The 24,098-nt window shown below is 41.5% G+C and overlaps 1 protein-coding gene across 1 annotated transcript in view; it reads right to left on the bottom strand.

Moving 5' to 3' along the window:
• LOC118369378 (cadherin-23-like) overlaps positions 1 to 24,098 on the bottom strand; it is a 625,272-nt gene that overhangs the window by 321,258 nt on the left and 279,916 nt on the right. The window contains 2 exon segments of the mRNA XM_052498286.1: positions 1,513 to 1,641; positions 1,858 to 2,052. Of these exon segments, the coding sequence (XP_052354246.1) occupies positions 1,513 to 1,641; positions 1,858 to 2,052 (324 nt within the window).

Genomic DNA, 24,098 nt, shown 5'->3' with positions numbered 1-24,098 from the left:
CATTAAAAAATGATTGTGTAGTTTACCAATAAAATTGTCTGGCAGTGAAGTGGACATACTCGGTACTCATATCCCGAAAGAAATAAATTATATCACTAGTACATTTTAATAGAAAGTTAGCAAAAAATAGATAAGTTCTTGCTACCATGGAAAGGAAAATACCTGTCTATTTGTGGAAAAAATCACCCTGATTAACTCTTAAGTCATATCCCAGTTTACCGACTTGCTTATGGTCTTGCCTACACCTAACAACTTGTTTTTAAATGATATGAGCAAAAAATATTACATTTTATTTGGAATGGCAAGCCAGACAAAATTAAACGGGCCTATTTATGTAATAAATATGAATTCGGAGGGCAGAAATGATTAAATATTCAAGCATTAGACCTCTCACTAAAGTCATACAAAGCTATACCAAAATAGGAACTGGTTCTCTATCAGATTAGTAAGATTGGCTCACCCCGTGTTCAAGAATGGCCTTTTTCCCTTTATTCAGATTACAACCTCTCACTTTTGGTTATTGAAAAATGAAATAAAATCTCTGAAATATCGCTATTTTTAAAACAAGCCATAGAAAGTTGGTTGCAATTACAATTTAATCCACCAGAAATGACAGTACACATATTACAACAAATATTATGGTTAAACTCAAATATAGTCATTGATATATACTAATTATGTTCATTATTTATACTAATTATTATCAAATATACTCAATTATTTTTGGATAAAAATGTTTAACAGTATAATCTTTTAAATTATATCATAAATCGGACTGGTGGTGTTATGTCACACATGCAGCTAACAAAAATATATGGAAATGTCTGCTCTGTCTAAAATTACAACCAAAAATGGAAGAGGAAAAAGGAAGGGGGTGAAAGTGAGGAACTTGTCTGTCACCCCTGCATTAAAGACCAAAATTGGCTAAAGAAAATTGTAATAAATAAAAAAGTATACCCGTTTCATTTAAGGACCAAAGAATTGACAGATGTGCCATACAGATTGCAAATAGCTGGTTTTCAAGGCACATGGTTTATGAACTGATAAACTAGATGACGCTCGATTCAAAACTCAGAGACAGAATCTTTAGGTTATTTATTTTGATACTGTCCCTATGTAGCTTGTTTTTGGTTGCAGGAATGGCTGAAGAATTGTTACATTTACCTGGAGTTAACTCTGCAAATAGCACTGCTGTGTAATCTGAAATGTCATAGTCAATCAATCAATAACATAATACTCATAGCAAAAAATCTTTAATTTACAATCTGAAGAAACTATGTGAATAGAAAGTTTCAAAACTTTCGTGAAACATCACAGCCCTGTTGAAAAATATATGGCAACTAGAAATCAAAACTGGATGGTGTTCAGAGACAGGGGGAGATGAGACAGAGTGTCACTGACCGGCATGGAGGAGTCCTCTGTGTTGGTGCCTTAGGGCAGGTAAGGAGAAAAGGTGGGGGAGGAGATGGAGAAATAGAGAAAGGGGGGGATGAGAGGAGGAGTATTACTGACCAGTGGGGCGTCCTCCTCTATGTTGGTGCTGTAGGGCAGGTTGGTGAAGATGGGGTCCATGTCCTGGACATCAGTGATGGTGATTGCCAAGTTAGACAGACTGGATAGAGGCCGCTTCTTATCCTGGTCCTGATGGAGAGAGCAGAAAAACACAAGCATGGTCACACCTTGGTCATGTTCATTTGGAAGAAAACAGACTGAAACAGGGAGGGATTACCTGGACTTGCTCCTTTTCATTTTTAAAACATTATGCTACACTGTGCCCTACTGAACACTATACTGCCTTGTTACTTTATTAAAAAAAAAAAATGTGTGTAAGCTTATCTGTACTTTGTGTTCCCTCACCGTGGCATTGACAGTGAGCTGGTAGGCCGAGGTGGTCTCGTAGTCCAGGGCCCTGGTGACAGTGACCGTACCACGGGCTCCATCGATGGAGAAAAAGGGAGAAGGGGGCTGGAAGGAGAAGAGCACACTTCCCCCTGTGCCTTGGTCTGGGTCTGTGGCATTTACCTGGTACACTGAGGTGCCCACTGGAGTGTTCTGGAACCCAGGGAGAGACAGGCACACAGATTGGCATAAAGTCATAGTTCTGTAGTATGAAGGGATTTTCAAAAGATAGATGGATGACTCTATGTAGAAACACTGAATTGAGACAGATTACTGTTCTGCAGATTTAATGATTAATTGGCCACATTTGCAGCCAAGCACCAACTCAACTTTGTCCTTTTTTTACTCAACTAATTAACGAGATCTGACCAATGGGAATTAAGCAAAGTAGTAACTGGAGAAATAATGAAATACGATTACCATTCACAACAACTGATTCCTCACATTTTAGAACTACACAGAAGTGTCTTAGAAAATAACAGAGCCCAGTATGATAAATAAAATCTATGTTATTTAACATTTATTTAACTAGGCAAGTCAGTTAAGAACAAATTCGTATTTAGTATGACGGCCTACACCGTCCAAACCCAGACGACGCTGGGCCACCCTATGAACTCCCAATAATGTCCAGTTGTGATACCGCCTGGAATCGAACCAGGGTGTCTGTAGTGATGCCTCAAGCACTGAGATGTAATATCTTAGACCGCTGCACCACTGGGGAGCCCCAAAATTATGTTTTAAAGCTCAACAGTGATCTAATGTCAAGATGAGACTCATTTCCTGAATTCCAAATGATGGGAGAGATCAGCACCATAAATTAGATGTTGCCAATCTTTCCCATTCATTAGGGGTTGAGAGGGGGGAGCTCCCTTGTCGATGCAAAGGAGATGGTCAGTCTATAACTTGGGTTTCTGGATACTTTGACAATGTTTTCCTCTGACACCGTCTGGTATAGAGGTCCTGGATGGCAAGGAGCTAGGCCACAGCGATGTACTGGGCTGAATGCACTACCAACTGTAGCAAATTGAAGTCAGATGCCAAGCAGTTGCCATGCCAAGCGGTGATGCAGCCAGTCAAGATGCTTTCAATGGCGCAGCTGTATAACTTTTTGAAGATCTGAGGGCCCATGATGAATCTGAGGGAGAAGAGGCAATGTCGTGTCCTCTTCATGACTGCATTGTTGTGTGTGGATACTGAGGAAGCTCTCAACCTGCTCCACCACAGCCTCATCGATGTGGATGGGGTTGTCCTCGGCCCTCCATTTCCTATAGTCCATGATCAGCTCCTTTGTCTTGCTGACGTTGAGGCCAGGTCTCTGACCTCCTCCCTGTAGGCTTTATCATTGTCCATACTATTTACTCTCTTGGTAAATATTATGCTCTACAGCTTATCATGAGGTATTCTAACTCAGGCGAGTAGAACCTTGACTTCCTTAATATTAAAGATTGCACTGAAACGGCTGTTTGAAGAAGAGGACCAAGGTGCAGCGTCGTACATGTTCATGATTTTTAATAAAACTGAACACTTGAACAAAAAATAACAAAGCGGAACAAACGAAACAGTTCTGTCTGGTGCCCACACACAAAACAGAAAATAACTACCCACAAAACACAGGTGGGAAAAGGCTACCTAAGTATGGTTCTCAATCAGAGACAATGATGGACAGCTGCCTCTGATTGAGAACCACACATACAGAAATAGAAAACATAGAGCACAAAACATAGAATGCCCACCCCAACTCATACCCTGACCAAACCAAAATAGAGACATAAAAGGATCTCTAAGGTCAGGTCAGGGCATGACAGTAGTACCCCCCACCCTATCCGAGGTGGCGGCTCTGGTGTGGGACGTTAGGCTTGGCCCACTTAGGCTTGGCCCACTTCGCTGGCGCCTCTGGAGCGGGGACCCTCGCTGCCAACCCCAGACAGGGGGGCGACTCTGGCAGCCCCGGACAGGAGGGCGGCTCTGGCAGCCCCGGATAGGAGGGCGGCTCTGGCAGCCCCGGATAGGAGGGCGGCTCTGGCAGCCCCGGACAGATGGGCGGCTCTGGCAGCCCCGGACAGGAGGGCGGCTCTGGCAGCCCCGGACAGGAGGGCGACTCTGGCAGCCCCGGACAGGACTCACCAGGCTGGAGAATGCCCAGGCTAACCCGGCATGTGCGGGGAGCTGGAACAGGCCGCACTGGGTTCTCCTGGCGAACTGGGGAAACCGTGCTTAGAGCCGGCGCAGGATATCCTGACCCGAGGAGATGCACAGGAGGTCTGGAGAGCAGGGCTGGCACAATCCGTCCTGGCTCGATCCTCACCCTAGCCCGGCAGATGCGGGGAGCTGGGATGTAGCGCACCGGGCTAAGACTGCGTACTGGAGACACCGTGCGCTCCACCGCATAACACGGTGCCTGACCAGTACGTCGCCTGCCACGGTAAGCATGGGGAGTTGGCTCAGGTCTCCAACCTGACTCTGCCACACTCCCTGTGTGCCCCCCAAAACATTATTTTTAGGGGGCTGCCTCTCGGGCTTCCTTGCCAGCCGTGTTCCCTCGTAATGTTGACGCTTAGCCTTAGCTGCCTCCAGTTCCTCATGTGGATACTCCCCAGCCTGACTCCAGGGTCCCTTCCCATCCAGGATCTCCTCCCATGTCCAGGAGTCCATTACACCACGCTGCTTGGTCCTTTGGTGGTGGGTAGTTCTGTAACGGCTGTTTGAAGAAGAGGACCAAAGTGCAGCGTGGTACATGTTCATGATTTTTTATAAAACTGAACACTAGAACAAAAAATAACAAAGCAGCACAAACGAAACAGTTCTGTCTGGTGCAGGCACACAAAACAGAAAATAACTACCCACAAAAGACAGGAGGGAAAAGGCTACCTAAGTATAGTTCTCAATCGGAGACAACGATGGACAGCTGCCTCTGATTGAGAACCACACCTGGTCAAACACACAGAAATAGAAAACATAGAGCAGAAAACATAAATGCCCACCCCAACTCACGCCCTGACTGGTCAAACACACAGAAATAGAAAACATAGAGCAGAAAACATAAATGCCCACCCCAACTCACGCCCTGACCAACCCAAAATAAAGACAAAAAGGATCTCTGTCAGGGCGTGACACGCACACCAGCTGTAGTTAACAAAAAGGCACACAAATCCCTCCCCTTAGTGTCCCTGATGCCACCGTTCTGTCCTGCCGATGTATAGAAAAAACAGCTAGATATATATTTACTATGTCCGTTCTTTAGATCACATTGATAGGATAGTCTCGAAAGGAGCTCATCCAGTTTATTCTGCAGTGATTGGACATTCGCCAATAGAACAGAGTGTAGAGGCGATTTATCCACTCTCCAATGTATTCTCGTCAGGCATGCCGCACGCCAGCCTCTATAGAGCCGTCTCCTCCTTCTTAGGGGATTTGGGCCTGGTCCGGGATAAGAAATATGTCTTTCGCCTCCGACTCATTGAAGTAGAAATCTTCGTCCAAATCAAGGTTAGTGATATCTGTTATGATGTCCAGAAACTCTTTTCCATCATAGGAAATTATGACGGAAAATGTATGTACAAAAAAAGTTCAGATCTGCACAAAAAGAATACACAACACAGCACAACTGATCAGGAGCCCATAAAACGGCCGCTATTACCTTGAGAGCCATTTTTTTGCAAATATATCCAAACTCCCAAACACAATAGAAACAAAGAAAGCCACAAATACACGCGTAGATACGTGCGAGCACACACCTGGCCAGGAGCGGTAGAGCGTGACCGTGTGTGTGTGTGTTTGTGTGTGTGTGTGTGTGGGGGGTCGTAGGCCAAATGTAAAGTGATACTGGCAGGAAAGTGTGGTCTGCTGCAACAGTCTGTCTGCTGCACCTCTCATGGAACAAAGGAGAGGGTGTGTGGTGTGTGTGAGTGCTCCTCAGCCCCTATCAGTCGTACTACAGGGATATGCTGGGAGGCCAAGGGCCATTGCCCAGGGAACACAACAGCATAGCACAGGTAATATAAGCTGACTAGCTCCCCATGTCTACATCCCCTGACATCATACTGCCTATCACTCTCTTACCCTCCATGTCTCTTTCTCTTAGATTTTCTCTCTTTTTCCTACACCTACAACCTCGCTCTCTCTCTCTCGCTCTCTCTCTTACTCCTACATCCCTCCCTCCTGTCTTCTTGCAGAAAGACAGGCATGCATCAGCAGGTCTGTCTCACTGGATTAAGGTGCCTGCCACCCAGAGAGAGGGATGGAGAGAGAGATATATGGAGAGAGAGAGAGAGAGAGAGAGAGAGAGAGAGAGAGAGAGAGAGAGAGAGAGAGAGAGAGAGAGAGAGAAAGGGGAGAGAGAGAGAGAGAGAGAAAGAAAATAAGAATGGTGGTAGTGGGGGGTATCATCGGGCATCAAATCCGCAGGGTATCAATCATGTGATTTAGTAAAGCCGCCCTCCATACAAGGAGAATCGTAAAACACCTTCACAAAGCAAATACAACAACAAATCGTCATATCTTACAGATCCCTTTACACATCAACATATTTTATAACTCGTCAGATAGCAACATAGACTGCCTCAAGCCTCTTTTTCACCTCTTTTATCACGTAATTTACTTGACCTTCACATACGGGCAGGCATAAGGTCAAGGGCAGGTATTACGTTGCAATGGAGGGCATGCTTATACCAAAGATTTTTATAAATAACCCAAGATAGACCATTGCCTGTTGTCTCCAATGGGAGCAAATCAATCATAGTGGGCAGAACAAGCAAGGAGGTGGGCACAGCCAAGCACGAGCTCGTGAGATCCTATTGGAGTGTTCTACATTTATTTGCATATTTTCGTTAGGGAACGGCTACTCTATAAAGTGCCCGTTTGCAATAACTGAATTTGCCATTGCACTCCTAAACAACACCACTTTTTAAAACTTTAGCAAAGGGCAAAGTCCACAAAATGCAGGCCACTATGTTTCATACAGATTATAGTTTAGGAAACAAAAAAATGTATGGAGATCAAATGTTTCATCGATGAGAAAATTTGCAGAATTTCAGCCAAATTCATCTCGCTCCATCTTCTCCCACTGCCGGCCACTGGGCTTCTTCTCAACACCATATTTGGTAGTGGAAACGCCAACCGGATGCTTCATATTTATACATCCTGTGAAATATCTGGCTCATTGTTCTATCTGTGCTAGTTTTGTCAACAGCAAACACACATCACCAGAGGAACAATGGGCTACAAAGTGGTCACTGCCAGCAAGAGCCGCTTTGTGTCTGATGATATTCTAGAGGAAGATTAATTTCCCTTGGAAGATCTGTAGAGTGAATTCCAACAGATCCAACCATATATGCTCGAGCCATTGGCTTCTAGCGACAAAAAATATTTCAGTTAAGAAAACTAAGTTCAACCACCCTTGACCCGCAAAGTGTTTGAACAGTATGTAACGTCAGGGTTGGGGAGTAACAGATTACATGTAAGGGATTACAAAAAAAATGTTAACTGTAATCCGTTACATTACCAGCAAAAATATTGTAATCAGATTACAGATACTTTTGAAAAACTAGATGATTACTTCGAGGATTACTTTTAAATTCATAAAGGATGTTTGCGAAAAAAAGTATTTGACACTTCTCTGTTTTCTCAATGACGTTCAAATCAGCATTGAAAAAAGGTGCAAGTTTAAGTCTGTTCCACCTGAGTGAGTCTGACCACAAGTCAGAGACCACTATGATGACACACCAAATGTGTTTGAAGGATCGCAGGATAGGAGCAGGAATAGGCTTTTGTAGGCTACAGTCCAAGCTATGTCTTCCAATGGTGCGACTGCTGTCGGCATCCAACGATTATCCAACTTGAATAAATGTGGTGATACGCATATAACTTATTATTGATATCTACATAGCGCATTGATGTGATTCATACTGCTGCTTTCTGATTTAGCTATTTGTACCTCCCGAGTGGCACAGAGGTCTAAGGCACTGCATCTCAATGCTAGAGGCATCACTACAGACCCTGGTTCAATTCCAGGCTGTATCACAACCGGCCATGATAGGGCGGCACAAAAATGGCCCATTGTCGTCCGGGTTAGGGTTTGGCCAGGGTAGGCCATCATTGTAAATAAGAATTTGTTCTTAACTGATTTGCCTAGTTAAATATAAAATACAAATGACAGATTGTGGATGGCTGTTCACAAATCTAAATGTGTATTTGAATCCAAAAATGGTTGAATTCAAGAAGTTTAAGCTGCCTGTCAATCATTGTTTTTGAAGCCAGTGGACAGCCAATGAAAAATGCCCTCTTGCAACAGCTGCACAGTACGGATCCGAGCCTATGGAACACAAGTGGGGCTTGTTTCTTCAGTAGTGCTCAAAGCATGCCATTCCATGAGCACAGCATTTATTTTTCAACTCAAATCAATGAGCCCGATCAGTCCTCCCATGACAACAAAATCATAAACAACAGAGTAAGGCTGGCTAATTTAGTCCTTAGTTTTGGGGTCATGCTCAGGTAAAACAATTTGGTTCATCTATACGTCCATATTTCCAAGTCCTATTCACGAAGATCAAGGGGTATAACATTTATTGGAATGACTGGAACTCTGATAGACTTTGTTTTTAAATGTAAATATATAATTTAATCGTATAGTTAAATGTATTAGAAAGTGATTGGTTCAAAGAAGCCTACACAACAAATCCATAAAGTAAAATGTAACTTTAAGATTGATTTATTCTGCAATAGATTCAATTGGTGACATACATGTTTGTCTTCTTCTAATGCCTCTTAAGTAGAAAGTAATCTAAAAGTAACAGAATGTAATCAGATTACGTTGTTGAGTTTGGGTAATCCAAAAATGATGTTACCGATTACAACTAGTAACTGTAACGGATTACATTTAGAAAGTAACCTACCCAACCCTGTGTAATGTTATAGCTAGCTAATATTAACTTGCTATATGTATCTCCAGCTGGCACGACACTGAAAGTTCTGAAAAAGCCTGTATATAATTGTTAGCTGTAAACATAAACCGGAGCCTTAACCATTAGTTTATGGCACTTATTTTCCCAAAAAATTGAAAAAGCTATCAGTTTGTCTCTGTGGATGGTTTGACCTTTACTCTGGACCCTGATCTCTCATTTGACAAACATATCAAGAAAAGGACAGCTTTTTTCCATCTTCATAACGTTGCAAAAATCTGAAACTTTCCGTCCAAAAATGATGCAGAAAAATGAATACATGCTTTTGTCACTTCTAGATTAGACTACTGCAATGCTCTACTTTCCAGCTACCCGGATAAAGCACTAAATCAGTTTTATCAAATCTTTACCAGAATGTCACATGTCCAACCAGGGGGGAAAAAATTCTAGAACACCTTTACTCCACACAGAGAGATGCACATAAAGTCCTCCATTTGGCAAATCTGACCATAATTATATCCTCCTGATTCCTGCTTACAAGCAAAAACTAAAGTAGGAAGCATTGAGGAATACACCACCTCATTCATCGGCTTCATCAATAAATGCATCGATGACGATGTCCCCACAGTGACTGTATGCACATATCCTAACCAGAAGCCATGGATTACAGACAACATCCGCATCGAGCTAAAGGCTTGAGCTGCCACTTTCAAGGAGTATAAGTATAAGAAATCCTGCTATGCCCTCCGACGAACCATAAAACAAGCAAAGCGTCAACACAGGATTAAGATTGAATCCTACTACATCGGCTCTGACGCTTGTCGGATGTGGCAGGGCTTGAAAACTATTACTGAAGGAAACCCAGATGGGAGCTTCCCTGTGACGCGAGCCTACCAGACGAGCTAAATGCCTTTTATGCTGGACAAAAGAAACCTATGTGAGAATGCTGTTCAGCTACAGCTCCGCGTTTAACACCATACTGCCCACGAAGCTCATCACTAAGCTAAGGACACTAAAAGCTGGGACTAAACACCTCCCTCTGCAACTGAATCCTGCACTTCCTGACGGGCCACCTCCAGGTGGTAAGAGTAGGCAACAATACTATGCCATGAAGATCCTTAACACTGGGGCCCCACAGGGGTGTGTACTGAGTCCCCTCCTGTACTCCCTCTTCACCCACGACTGCGCGGCCAAATACGACTCCAACACCATCATTACGTTTGCTGACGACACAACAGTGGTATGCTTGATCACCGACAACGACGAAACAGCCTATAGAGAGGAGGTCAGAGAACTGGCAGTGTGGTGCCTGGACAACAACCTCTCATTCAATGTGAGCAAGACAAAGGAGCTGATCGTGGACTACAGGAAAAGGCGGGGCCGAACAGGCCCCGATTAACATTTACGGGGCTGTAGTGGAGAAGGGTCGAGAGTTTCAAGTTCCCTGGTGTCAACATCACCAACGATCTATCATGGTCATGTCCAGAAAGGTGATGAACCCATTGACACTGACCCCCCCCATCAAAACAAGTAAAAGAGTACATTGCTAAAACTGTGGTACACTTACACTTAACGCCAAGCCCCCACAGTTCCAGTTTGGAACTATACTGGCATGATTCACGTGTCGCAATTGATTTTTCGTGATCTTTAGGTCGTTTACGAAAAATGGGGGCTTTTGAGTCGCACGGTATGGCAGGGTCAACAACATCCGATTTACTTTAATTGCGAACGCCTGGCAACACCAAATCAGCCCGACCAAAAGACATGGCCTATTTTTTGATCGTCGCTCTGCACTTTTCTTGCTGTTTGAAATCCGCTATGACAGAGATTCCACACGATCATTGTCTGAGTCTAATAGAAACACGGCATACTGGCCTGTGCTGTTTGCTACCGACAGAATGTTGCAATAAGGTCTTTGAATGACCATTAGGTAACGTCCCTGTTTGGCTCTGACAGAACATTCTCCTCAGGACATTAAACGACCCTGCCTGGATGTTCCTTACAGGTACTTATTTGCTCATGGCAGGATGTTGTGTCATGGTCCCCAAGAAGCGTTTGTCTAGTTCCCTATACATTCTGATGACATCATCAATGTTTTTAGGACGTTCTCAGGACATTCAGTGTACCAGTCCTCAGGACATCACATGGTGGTCACATTGGAACTTTCTCTAGGGAACTTTTATCTAGTTCAATGTAAATTAGTTCCCTGTTTTTATTTGATTTAATCTTGATGGCCATTGGTGTCCATTTCAGGACTTCTTTAAGACGTTCTCTGGACATTTATTTGACCAGTCATCAGGACGTTGCGTTATGGTTCTCACGGAAAGTTCTGATGGGAAGCTTTGTCTAGTTCACTGTAACTTACCAGGACATCATTGAGGAGTTTTTTCAGAATTTTCTCAGGACATTAATTTTTACTAGTCATTATGTTGTTGTGTGATGGTCCTAAGGTAATGTTCTCTGGTGAACTTTTGTTTAGTTCCATGTAAGGTACCAGGATGTGATTAGGGACTTTTTCAACACATTCTCAGAACATTTGTTTTTTCAGTTGTTAGGACATTGTGTAATCACACAGTGTCCTAACAACTGTCCCAGGTCTCCCAAATCTTTAAAGTGGTGAAATGGGATGGATGTTTAAAGTGGGACGCTGATCAGCTAAAATGGAATGTATATTAAAAAAATAGTTGAGAACAACTTTTAGAGGTCAGAAACATGATACATCTGATGGCTGATAGGTACTTAGCACAGTAGGAGGCCATTCTTTCACTTGCTTAAACAAAATACTTACCTGGTTATGACAAACCTGCCGTTTCTACTTGTAGAATCTCAATTTTGGGGCGGCAGGGTAGCCTAGTGGTTAGAGCGTTGGACTAGTAACCGAAAGGTTGCAAGTTCGAATCCCCGAGCTGACAAGGTACAAATCTGTCGTTCTGCCCCTGAACAGGCAGTTAACCCACTGTTCCTATGCAGTCATTGAAAATAAGAATTTGTTCTTAACTGACTTGCCTGGTAAAATAAAAAAAATAAAAAAAATACTCGGCAGTGGCCAACAACTTTGAGCCAATCAGAGAGCACAGACCTCCACGCTGGAGAGCTGACAGGAGTGAAAAGAAAAATATAAAAACTAGGGCACCTTTACCCATGTAATCCACCCACTTTTCATCAGAATTGTTCTAACTAAAATAATTCAGTTTTTCAGAGAAAGTCTTTACATATTTTACATCTAGCTAAGGAGTTTTGTACTTGAAGAAACATTTTTTCGTTAAGGAAATGTTCACTTAGCTATCTACAGCAGGCACAAGACAAACAAGCTACTTCCACCTTGTGGTCTGAAGTATTTAATCGGTGGATAAACTGGGCTATGTGAACAGCAAAACGTTAACTGACGACTCTTTGGGTAGAGGTGCTAAGTACCTACCGGCAGTCATATTTCTCAGTGTGTCTGACACTTAGATGTTGGGAATATAGAATAAATGACAAGGACATGGTGGTGGAGCAGGATGATTGTAATGCTGCTTAACAAAAGGTTGTGAGTTAAAATCCCAGGTGCGGACATGTTTAAGAATAATTACTACATAAATGATCATGTACAATGCATTCTAATGTCATGCATGCAAAATTAAAAACACTGTCATGACTCTCCTGTGAGGATCCAAAGATCAGGTTTCCAATGGATCAACTTCAACCAGAACCCTCTCACCTGCAGGAGGTATTGATGTGGTTTTTTTGACAGTTCACAACCAGTTGTACGTAGCAGAGGGCTCTATAGTATTGGTGTTGAATTTTTTTTTTGTCTCCAGATGACTTTTGCCACCCAAAAACTTTAACGTCCAAAAACTGAACACTGGAACAGTATTCATGGGGAATGATGAGAGATGGTGTATGGAAAATGAATGTCTATTTTGTAATGTCATACATTGTATAAAAATGGTATAACAAAAATATTGTACCTTGAAAAGTATACAAACTGTATATAGAAAGTTTTCATCCTTTATGTTGTGTAGGAAATATGAAAATGTATTGTTGTTAACTTCTTAAGGTATAGGGGGAAGCATTTTCACTTTTGGATAAATAGCATGCCCAATTTCAACTTCCTGCTACTCATGCCAGGAATATATGATATGCATATTAGTAGATTTGGATAGAAAACACTCTGAAGTTTCTAAAACTGTTTGAATCATGTCTGTGAGTATAATAGAACTTGTGTAGCAGGCAAAACCCCGAGGATTAACCATTCAGATTTTTTATTTTTTGGTCTCTGTCTGTTCACTGTGTTCTCATTGGCAAATTTCTTAGGAACCTGTTTTCAGTTCCTACCGCTTATCTTCATTGCCCTTGCTGATGGAAGGAGGCCCCATTCATTCTTTCCTTTACGCGGGTCAGTCGTCCTGGTCCCTTTGCAGAAAAACAGCCCCAAAGCATGATGTTTCCACCCCCATGCTTCACACACACAGTAGGTATGGTGTTCTTTGGATGCAACTCAGCATTCTTTGTCCTCCAAACACGACGAGTTGAGTTTTTACCAAAAAGTTATATTTTGGTTTCATCTGACCATATGACATTCTGCCAATCTTCTTCTGGATCATCCAAATGCTCTCTAGCAAACTTCAGACGGGCCTGGACATGTACTGGCTTAACTTCTTGCGACTAGGTGGCGCTATTAAAATTTTGGGATGAAAAACGTTCCCGTTTTAAACAAGATATTTTGTCACGAAAAGATGCTAGACTATGCATATAATTGATAAGTTTTGGAAAGAACACAGTCTGACGTTTCCAAAACTGCAAAGATATTGTCTGTGAGTGCCACAGAACCGATGTTACAGGCGAAACCCATATAAAAATCCAACCAGGAAGTGCCGCATTTTTTGAAACCGCCTCATGCCAATGACTCCTTATATGGCTGTGAATGAGCTACGAATGAGCTTACGTTTTCCACGTATTCCTCAAGGTGTCTACAGCATTGTGACGTCTTTTTAGGCATTTCCATTGAAGAATGGCCATATGGGACCATATATAACATGTGGTCACATGGTGTCTCCCGCAGAAAATCTTGCGTAAAATACTGAGGTAGCCATTTTTCCAATCGCTTCTTATGAGAAACCAATTGCCTCGACGGATATATTATCGAATATATATGTTAAAAACTCCTTGCCATGTTTCTGTCGATATTATGGAGCAAATTCGTAAAAAGGTTTGGCGTTATAGTTGTAGCATTTTCTGGTCGATTTCTCAGCCAAGCATGATGAAGAAACGGGAGCTAATTCGCCTACAAAAATCATATTTAAAAAAAAAAATCTAACTGGGAGTCTCCTGAGTGAAAGCATTTGAAGTTCTTTAAAGGTAAATGATTTAATTTGCCTGCTTTTCTTATTTTCGTGAAAATGTTGCCTGCTGCCACCAGAGCCTAGCATAGCATTATGCCATGATAAACTTACTCAAAGGCTTGTCTAGCGTTGGCTGTAACGCATATTTTGAAAATCTGAGATGACAGTGTTGTTAAGCAGGGGGACACGTCTGGCACTGCAGGATTTGAGTCCCTGGCAGCGTAGTGTGTTACTGATGGTAGGCTTTGTTACTTTGGTCCCAGCTCTCAGCAGGTCATTCACTAGGTCCCCCCGTGTGGTTCTGGGATTTTTGCTCACCGTTCATGTGATCATTTTGACCCCACGGCGTGAGATCTTGCGTGGAGCCCCAGATCGAGGGAGATTATCAGTGGTCTTGTATGTCTTCCATTTCCTAATAATTGCTCCCACAGTTGATTTCTTCAAACCAAGCTGCTTACCTATTGCAGATTCAGTCTTCCCAGCCTGGTGCAGGTCTACAATTTTGTTTCTGGTGTCCTTTGACAGCTCTTTGGTCTTGGCCATAGTGGAGTCTGGAGTGTGACTGTTTGAGGTTGTGGACAGGTGTCTTTTACACCGATAACAAGTTCGTAAAGAGTGGAGGACAGAAGAGCCTCTTAACCTCTAGCGACGAACAATCCCGTATCCGGGAGCGTAATCATAGCCTCAAGCTCATTACCATAACGCAAAGTTTCCTATTCATGAAAATCGCAAATTAAATGAAATAAATATAACACAAGCTTAGCCTTTTGTTAACAACACTGTCATCTCAGATTTTCAAAATATGCTTTAACCAATGCCACACAAGCATTTGTGTAAGAGTATTGATAGCCTAGCATAGCATTAAGCCTAGCATTCAGCAGGCAACATTTTCACAAAAACAAGAAAAGGATTCAAATAAAATCATTTACCTTTGAAGAACTTTGGATGTTTTCAATGACGAGACTCTTAGTTAGATAGCAAATTCATTTTTTCCAAAAAGATTATTTTTGTAGACAAAATAGCTCCGTTTTGATCATCACGTTTGGCTAAGAAAAAGACCGGAAAATGCTTTTTTCCAAATTAGCTCCATAATATCGACAGAAACATGGCAAACGTTGTTTAGAATCAATCCTCAAGGTGTTTTTCATAGTTTAAGTGTACCTATGATGAAAATTACAGGCCTCTCTCATCTTCTTAAGTGGGAGAACTTGCACAATTGGTGGCTGACAAAAATACTCTTTTGCCTCACTGTATATGGACGGAATTAATCGAACAAAAGGACCAATTGTGATGTTTATGGGACAAGTTGGAGTGCCAACAAAAGAAGCTCGTCAAAGGTAATGCATGTTTTATATTTTATTCCTGCATTTTGTGTAGCGCCTGCAGGGTTGAAATATGCTACCCTCTGTTTACTATTGGGCTATCATCAAATAATAGCTTCTTTTGCTTTTGCCGAAAAACCTTTTCAAAATCTGACATGTTGGCTGGATTCACAACGACTGTAGCTTTAATTGAGTATCTTACATGTGTGATTTAATGAAAGTTTGATTTTTATATAATTTTTTACAATTTTCCGCACTGCATTTTCCTTGGCTTTTGCCCAAGTGGGACGCAACCGTCCCCTATACCATAAGAAGTTAAGATAGGATTGTGATTTTAGTTTCTAACGAGATCATTGTTTTGATGATACTTTGCGCCAGTAAGTAGCCATAGTAAGTAGCCGTGCATAGAGGCTTGAATGAGAAATTGACATCAGACAAGAAAGGCGTGAGACAGTGGTCCAGATGTTTGAAATGGTTACAACTTAACTTCAACATGAGGTGAAGAAGATAAACTCACCAGACTAGACCCCATTTCCAGGCTGCAGCTGTGCATGTAAAGTGGTTTAAACTCTGACTATCCACACGAGCTAAGAACAAATTCTGACAAAAGCCACCATTGGAGACCGTACAACTAAGAAGAAGGATATTGTGACCTCTGGTGGACAATCAGAGCCTTACAAGTGAGCTGAGTGAAGACACAGCCAAAAAAAAATTTGATAGATGACGAACGACGGCATTCAAACACGTAAATACATTTATGACCTCTTACTCCAGACGGACAGTGGTTCATATGCAAAGTGAATCATTACTGTGAGCATAGTTTCCAAAAGTCCAAAAGTGTTCTCTTTGTCTCTCACTCGCTCTCTCTCTCTACCACTCCCTCTCTAACACAGTCTCCGTTCAGATTATGAGACTGAAATGAGGTAATGATTAATAAGTGACAGTTATCGATATATAAGTTATATAACTTCTTGAGTTTAATTAGGGAGATGGTAACTCATTTAAACAACGTATTCTGTGGTGCCCCAAATCCTAATTAATTGTTCATTGTTACATGATTAATTGAATCGAGTAGCAATTGAACATAGTTAGTGGATTAAATAAATTACAGTCATCAGATTAATGTAGATAAAATCACAACAACACTGTATTTGGAAAGAATGTTTTGTTTTTTATTTAACTAGGCAAGTCAGTTAAGAACAAATTCTTATTTACAATGACGGCCTACACTGGCCAAACCCGAACCACGCTGGGCCGCCGAGCTATGGGACTCCCAATCATGGCTGTTTGTGATACAGCCTGGAATCGAACCGAGGCATCTGTAGTGGCACCTTCAGCACTGAGATGGAGTTCCTTAGACCACTGCGCCAATCAATGGGCTCGGTAACAGTAATAAAGGGCGATGTGTAATGAAACGAGGGTGGGCGTGGCCAGATAGGTAGGTAAACAGATTTTTTTGGGGGGGGGACAACATTCCCTTAGGACCATCAGACAACGTCCTGATGACTGGAACACTGAATGTCCTGAGAACATCCTGAAAAAGTCCTGACCTGGTCCTCACTGACGTCCCTGGAACTAGACAAAAGTCTCCTAGAGAAAGCTTAATTGTGACCATCACACTATGTCTTGATGACTGGTAACAAAATGCCTTGTGAACATCATAAATCGCCTGGAACAAACCTGGAACAAACCAGGAACTAGAAGAAAAAAAATCCAGGGTACCATGACACAACGCACCGAGAACCTCCTGGAAATGTCCTTTGGGGTGTCCCTGGAACAAACAGTGAACCAGACAAAACCTCCAGGAGACACAACATCCTGATGACTAGACAACCATTTTGAGACGCTCCGAGGACATCCTAACAACATATTTATTTTGTAGAGTACTACGAGAGTCTATCCACTATCTGAGACATTGTTTGTCCACTGGTTGGCTTGTGTTTGAATTTTACAATGGGGGAACAATGGTTTCTCCATCAGAGCATTGATTGGCTCTCGGTGCCGCCGATTAGTCAAAGGGAGAAACTGTGCGCAAAGAGCAGCGCAGTGAATCCTTCTGCTTTTATTAGCCCGTGAGTCTGTCCAATCACTTATCCATAAAGATACCAGACAATGACTGCTCAATCCCCCCTGTTCATGTAGCCTTATTTGTTGTGATCTAAAATACTACACTGATTCTAGATTAGCACTCCTACTCTGAGACGCTTGATATGGCTCTAGACCTCTAAACTGTCCAGAACAATCAGCTTGTTGAATAATAATATCAGACAACTTTTTATAGACGGACGGTTCGGCTATTGGGTAATCTTCCATAATCATCGAATTAGTGTAGAAAGTAGGGATCGTTTGCCCGGTTTTGAAATACATTTTGTATTTTTGTTCGGGACGACATGTTAAAAAGGTGAAAGGTAGCAGAAGATAAAAGGGATGGAAAAAGATGGATGAAGGGGAGCGAGATGGAGAGACGCAGACAGAGTTTTCTCTGACTTGAAGAGGCACTGCTGAAATCACCCTCCTCTCCAGAGAGGAGACACTTAGAGAGAGAGAAAGAGAGAGGGGTTAGGGAGAGAAAGAGAGAGAGAAAGAAAGATGGGGAGGAGAGTGAGAGGGGGAGGGAGAAGGTGACAGAGTGGGAAAGAGAGGAAGATAGGAGAGAAAAGTGAAAAACAGAGAGGTGAAAGGAGGAAGAGAGAGGGAGAGGTTGGCCTGTGTTTTATTAATCTTACAATGGGGATCAATGGCCTCTCCATCAGAGCATTGATTGGCTCTCAGTGCCACCGATTAGGAGTCAATGGGGGCAACTGGGCGCAAAGAGCAGCGCACTAAATTATTCTGCTTTCATTAGCCCATGAATGTGTCCAAACACTTATCGATAAAGACACCACACAATGACTGCTCAATCCCTGTTCATGTAGCCTTATTCCTTGTGATCTAAAATACAAAACTGATTCTAGATTGACACTTTTACAACACATTCCATCATGGAAATATCACAAAATAACTTTAACCGGGCAAAAAAAAGAAAACAGATTAATCTACAGACATGGACGATTTACTTACCGTTGAAGTACATTTACATTTACATTTAAGTCATTTAGCAGACGCTCTTATCCAGAGCGACTTACAAATTGGTGCATTCACCTTATGAGATCCAGTGGAACAGCCACTTTACAATAGTGCATCTAAATCTTGTAGAGGTAAGTGCTCTGGCTGGAATCTATGCAACACTGGAAAAGTTGTGTGAGGAGATGGCAAAGCTGAGGGGGAGTTTGGATTTAGCCAGAGTGAAATTCTCACACTCCAAGCAGAGAACAAGGCACTCACAGCCAAGGTAAAAATCCATGATTTCAACATGGATTGTCTACTCAGAGAAAACAAGGTGATGAAGGAGACGCTACTAAGACATACAAAGTCATGGCATCACATTTTGTCAGGGTTTCCTGAGGATGCTTTCAAAAATCCAGAGGGCGCGATCAGAGAATTCATGCAATCCGCCTTGAAACTTCCTATAGAGACTGTAAACAAGGTAGCTTTCCGCTGAGTACACAGACTTGGGGCTTGGAACGACAAGACCAAGGGTCCCCGACCGATCATCGCAAAATTTGAACACTACCAACAAAAAGAGCTAATCAAAAGCAGGCGGAGGGAGCTTAAAGGCACCAAATTCGGTCTCAAAGACCAATTTCCAAGGGAGATAAACGAACGTCGTAAGAGACTGTATCCAGTACAAAGACAACAAAGGAAGGATGGTTGGCATGCCTTTCTCGTTGTGGACAAACTCTATATAGATGGACAGCAATTCCGAGACAGCTCCATAACACCATGAATGTACTAAATTCTACAGGGACTTCAGGTTACGAAAAAAAGAAAGTATGGGAACTGTAAAAATATCGGAAAACTACGAAGTGGATGTGAACACACAAGTACTCAATTACATGCTTGCTTACACATACGGAATTATACATGCACACACACCTGATCTTGCTCTCTTCTCTCACTCTCTTTCTGTCTTTTCTCTTCTCTCTCTATTGTCGAGAATTGTTTTATAAATTAATATGTTTCTTGTTTGTCTATCTTTTTTATGTATTTGTCTACAAGTTTATATATGTTAACAACAAGCAAGGGGAAGATATCAGAATAGGGGCATTGGGGAATAATAACATATTGTACAGAATTACAAGCCGTCTCTTTCATGATCACGTGAAACGTCAATTAGTATGGGAATGCTGGGATGTGTTTTCAATGATGTTAAAGGTAATTATGATGCAACTATGACGGTGATACGATATGGATTACAATTATCATCATGAATATTAAGGCTATGCAAATTGGCAAGAGTTATTATTCATTTGAACAGCACACATGATAGTCTTACTCTTATACGGACATCGTACACACTCTCACTAAGTCACATCTTACGAAGGAGTGGCTTCGTAAGAAGCATTTCAAGGTCCTGGAGTGGCCTAGCCAGTCTCCAGATCTCAACCCCATAGAAAATCTATGGAGGGAGTTGAAAGTCTGTGTTGCCCAGCAATAGCCCCAAAACATCACTGCTCTAGAGGAGATCTGCATGGAGGAATGGGCCAAAATACGAGCAACAGTGTGTGAAAACCTTGTGAAGACTTACAGAAAACGTATGACCTCTGTCATTGCCAACAAAGGGTATATAAAAAAAGTATTGAGGAAAACTTTTGTTATTGACCAAATACTTGTTTTCCACCATAATTTGCAAATAAATTCATTTCAAATCCTACAATGTAATTTTCTGGATTTTTTTTTCTCATTTTGTCTGTCATAGTTGAAGTGTACCTATGATGAAAATTACAGGCCTCTCTCATCTTTTTAAGTGGGAGAACTTGCACAATTGGTGGCTGACTAAATACTGTTTTGCCCCACTGTATGTGGTTCAAATCAGGATGATCCATACTTCTTCGAAAACATTTATAGCAATTTATTGGACTTATTGGACAAGCAACAAATGATCATATCATAGTGGTAGGAGACTGTAACACAGTGTTAAGTACCTCACTGGACTGTAAAGGTAATCACTCTACAAACTATCATCACTGTGGCCTTAAGGAAATCACACATATTGTGGATATTTGAGAATAAAAAAACCCGACCTAGTGAGTATACAAAGAGGAGACTTAATCAAGCTATTCGTCTTTACTACTTTCTTGTAGCTTTCTCTCTTGCATCAAAGGTTAAAAAAACGTTTTTAATAGAAGACAGAATTTGATCGGATCATCATCTAATTGGCATTCACATAACTCTTATAGATTTTCCACATGGACGGGGACATTGGAAATGTAATCAATGTTTACTCGAGGACAACTTATTTTTAACTAAGACAAAAACATCTATAACTGAATATTTCCAGTATAATATAGGTCCAGCAAATCCCCTTGTTGTTTGGGATACCTTTAAATGTACCTTCAGAGGTCATTCAATCCAATATTCATCAATATTAAAAAAGCAGTTTCTGGCTAAAGAGACCAGACTAACAAGGGAAATCCATGAACTAATAGTACAGGTAGATAGCAATAAAAACGATATGACAGAGATACAAAATAAGTTAGAGAAAAAAAAACTAAAAGAACTTGAGGAACTTATTCAAGAACAATCTAATGTAACCTATTGCAAAAATAAAGCAAACTGGGTTGAATATGGAGAAAAATGCACAAAATTCTTCCTGAATCTCCAATACAGGAAAGCTAGAAAAAATCATTTGAAGACGGAGTCTATGATTCTATGATTCTCCAAAATTATATTTTAAAATAGTAAGCTAATTATTCTAGGCAGATGTTCTCTTTTCCGTCCCATCCTCTCACACTGAATGAAGATTATGTTAAGGAATTCTTTCCAAATAATATAAAAAAATAGAAATTTAACAAATGTACAGAAAGATCAGTGTGAAGGCCAAATTACAGAGGAATAACTTTTTGAGGCTATTAAATCCTTTCAGTCTGGATAAACCCCGGGGCTTGATGGCATACCAGTAGAAGTATATCAAGCCTTTTTTGATATACTAAAAGCTCCATTGTTAGATTGTTTCAACTACTCCTACAGAAATGGTAGTCTGTCAGGTACTCAACAGAAAGGTCTGATTTCTGTATTATTAAAACAAGACCCAGATGGCATATATAAAGACCCAGTCTATCTAAAAAACTGGAGACCCCTTACACCTCAATGTTGTGGTGCAAAAATACTAGTGAAATTACCCTGCAGTTTACCTATAACATGGGCTGATGGTGAAGTAGACATACTTGGTATTCATATCACCAAATATATAAATAAGCTCTCCACAATGAATTTCAATAGTAAACTTGTAAAAATAGACAAGATCCTGCAACCACAGGTTGTCTGTCTATTGATGTTAAAATGGCCCTGATTAACTCCTTAGTCAAATCTCAGTTCACTCACTTACTTATGGAGCTGCCGACTCCTGATGATTCGTTTTTTCAAATCATATGAAAAAATATTTTGCTTTATCTGGGACGCTAAACCAGACAAAATAAAGTGTGCCTATTTATATAATGAATATGAATTGGGTGGGATAAGATTATTAAATATAAAAGCACTAAACCTCTCTCTAAAAGCTTCACTTATTCAAACGTTTTACTTGAACCCTAAATGGTTCTCAAGTAGATTCCTAAGAAAAGCTCCTCCATTGTTTCAAAATGGCCTTTTTCAAACAAGCATTGCAGAGCTGGCTACAATTTCAATTTCATCCCGCTGAAAAGACAGAACAAATATTACAACACATATTATGGCTGAACTCAGGAGGAGGTAGAGAACTGGTCTGTCTGCCCAATATAAAGGATCACAACTGGCAGAGGAATAAAAATAGCATATAGGAAAGTAAACCAGTTTCATTTGAGGACCAGGATGTTGACAACTGTGCCATACAGATTGAACATAGTTGGGAATAGATTTCTGATGTACCGTTTCCATGGTACAAGGTGTATGAGTTGATATATATTACCTGTTTGGCCCTGTCCGGGGGTATCGTTGGATGGGGCCACAGTGTCTCCCGACCTCACCTGTCTCAGCCTCCAGTATTTATGCTGCAGTAGTTTATGTGTCGGGGGCTAGGGTCAGTCTGTTATATCTGGAGTATTTCTCCTGTCTTATCCGGTGTGCTGTGTGAATTTAAGTATGCTGTCTAATTCTTTCTTTCTCTCTCTATCTCGGAGGACCTGAGCCCTAGGACCATGCCTCAGGACTACCTGACCTGATGACTCCTTGCTGTCCCCAGTCCACCCGGCCATGCTGCTGCTCCAGTTTCAACTGTTCTGCCTGTGGCTATGGAACCCTGACCTGTTCACCGGATCTGCTACCTTGTCCCAGACCTGCTGTGTTCAACTCTCTAGAGACAGCAGGAGAGATACTCTGAATGATTGGCTATGAAAAGCCAACTGACATTTACTGCTGAGGTGCTGACCTGTTGCACCCTCTACAACTACTGTGATTATTATTATTTGATCCTGCTGGTCATCTATAAACGTTCGAACATCTTGTTCATGTTCTGTTATAATCTCCACAGCCAGAAGAGGACTGCCCACCCCTCATAGCCTGGTTCCTCTCTAGATGTCTTCCTAGGTTCTGGCCTTTCTAGGGAGTTTTTCCTAGCCACCGTGCTTCTACACCTGCATTGCTTGCTGTTTGGGGTTTTAGGCTGGGTTTCTGTACAGCACTTTGTGACATCAGCTGATGTAAGAAGGGCTTTAAAAATACATTTGATTGATTGGTATATAAAACATCGCAAGATTCAAGACTTCGTTCAGCTAAAATTATTATATAGAATTCTTGCCACCAACAAAATGTTGAATATTTGGGGCATAAAATCATTGAAACTCTGAAAATGTTGTTGTGAGGAAACAAAATCAACAGACCATTTATTTTGGCATTGCCTTCAAGTAGCCTGTTTCTGGTCTCAGGTTCAGGAACGGCTGAAAATGCATAGCGTTGATCTAAAATTGACCCTAGAAGTAGTACTGTTAGGATATCAGGATATCTGGAGAGACCAGGTCAGTCAATTACTAATATACTAATACTCTTAGTAAAAGTATTTATCTTAAACTTGCAATCTGTGGATTCTATTCATTTAGAAATATTTAAATTGTACGTTAAACATCACAGCATAGTTGAAAGATATGTGTTGGGTAGAAATCCGAAGTGGGTGGCCAGCAGAGATAGATGGAATGGGCTGAGAGAAACTGAGGGTTGGGATGTGAAATTGGAGACAAGTGGAAGTGGAGTTGCTGTGCGGAAGATAGAATGATGGTCAAAGATAAAAGTCAAAATCAAGTCAAAATAAAACATACGTTTGAATGACACTGAGGGGCAGTGTTTTTACAGCTCATGCCGGTTTGCCTGAGGCTGATGCCGTGCAGGTGTTTGTCCACATGCATATACACACACTCTCATTCAAATAAACGCATACAAGAACACACACAGACATGTAATAGTGCCAGACATGCACACAAACATACACAGTTGTCCTTGATGTCCTTTGTTTTCATGTTTTGCATTGTTGTTTGCTGTTTTCTTCTGTCTTTGTCTTTTTACTCTTTGGTTCATTCCCTTGGTTGTTGGTGCATTGGGGGGTTCTTGGGGGTGGGTTCTCGAATGGTTATTATTATTTTTATTGGGGG

The sequence above is a fragment of the Oncorhynchus keta genome, chromosome 36 (assembly GCF_023373465.1).
Source record: "Oncorhynchus keta strain PuntledgeMale-10-30-2019 chromosome 36, Oket_V2, whole genome shotgun sequence".
Lineage (NCBI taxonomy): Eukaryota > Metazoa > Chordata > Actinopteri > Salmoniformes > Salmonidae > Oncorhynchus > Oncorhynchus keta.
The sequence above is the reverse complement of the archived record's forward strand: the minus strand, read 5'-3'. Positions and strand labels throughout refer to the sequence as shown.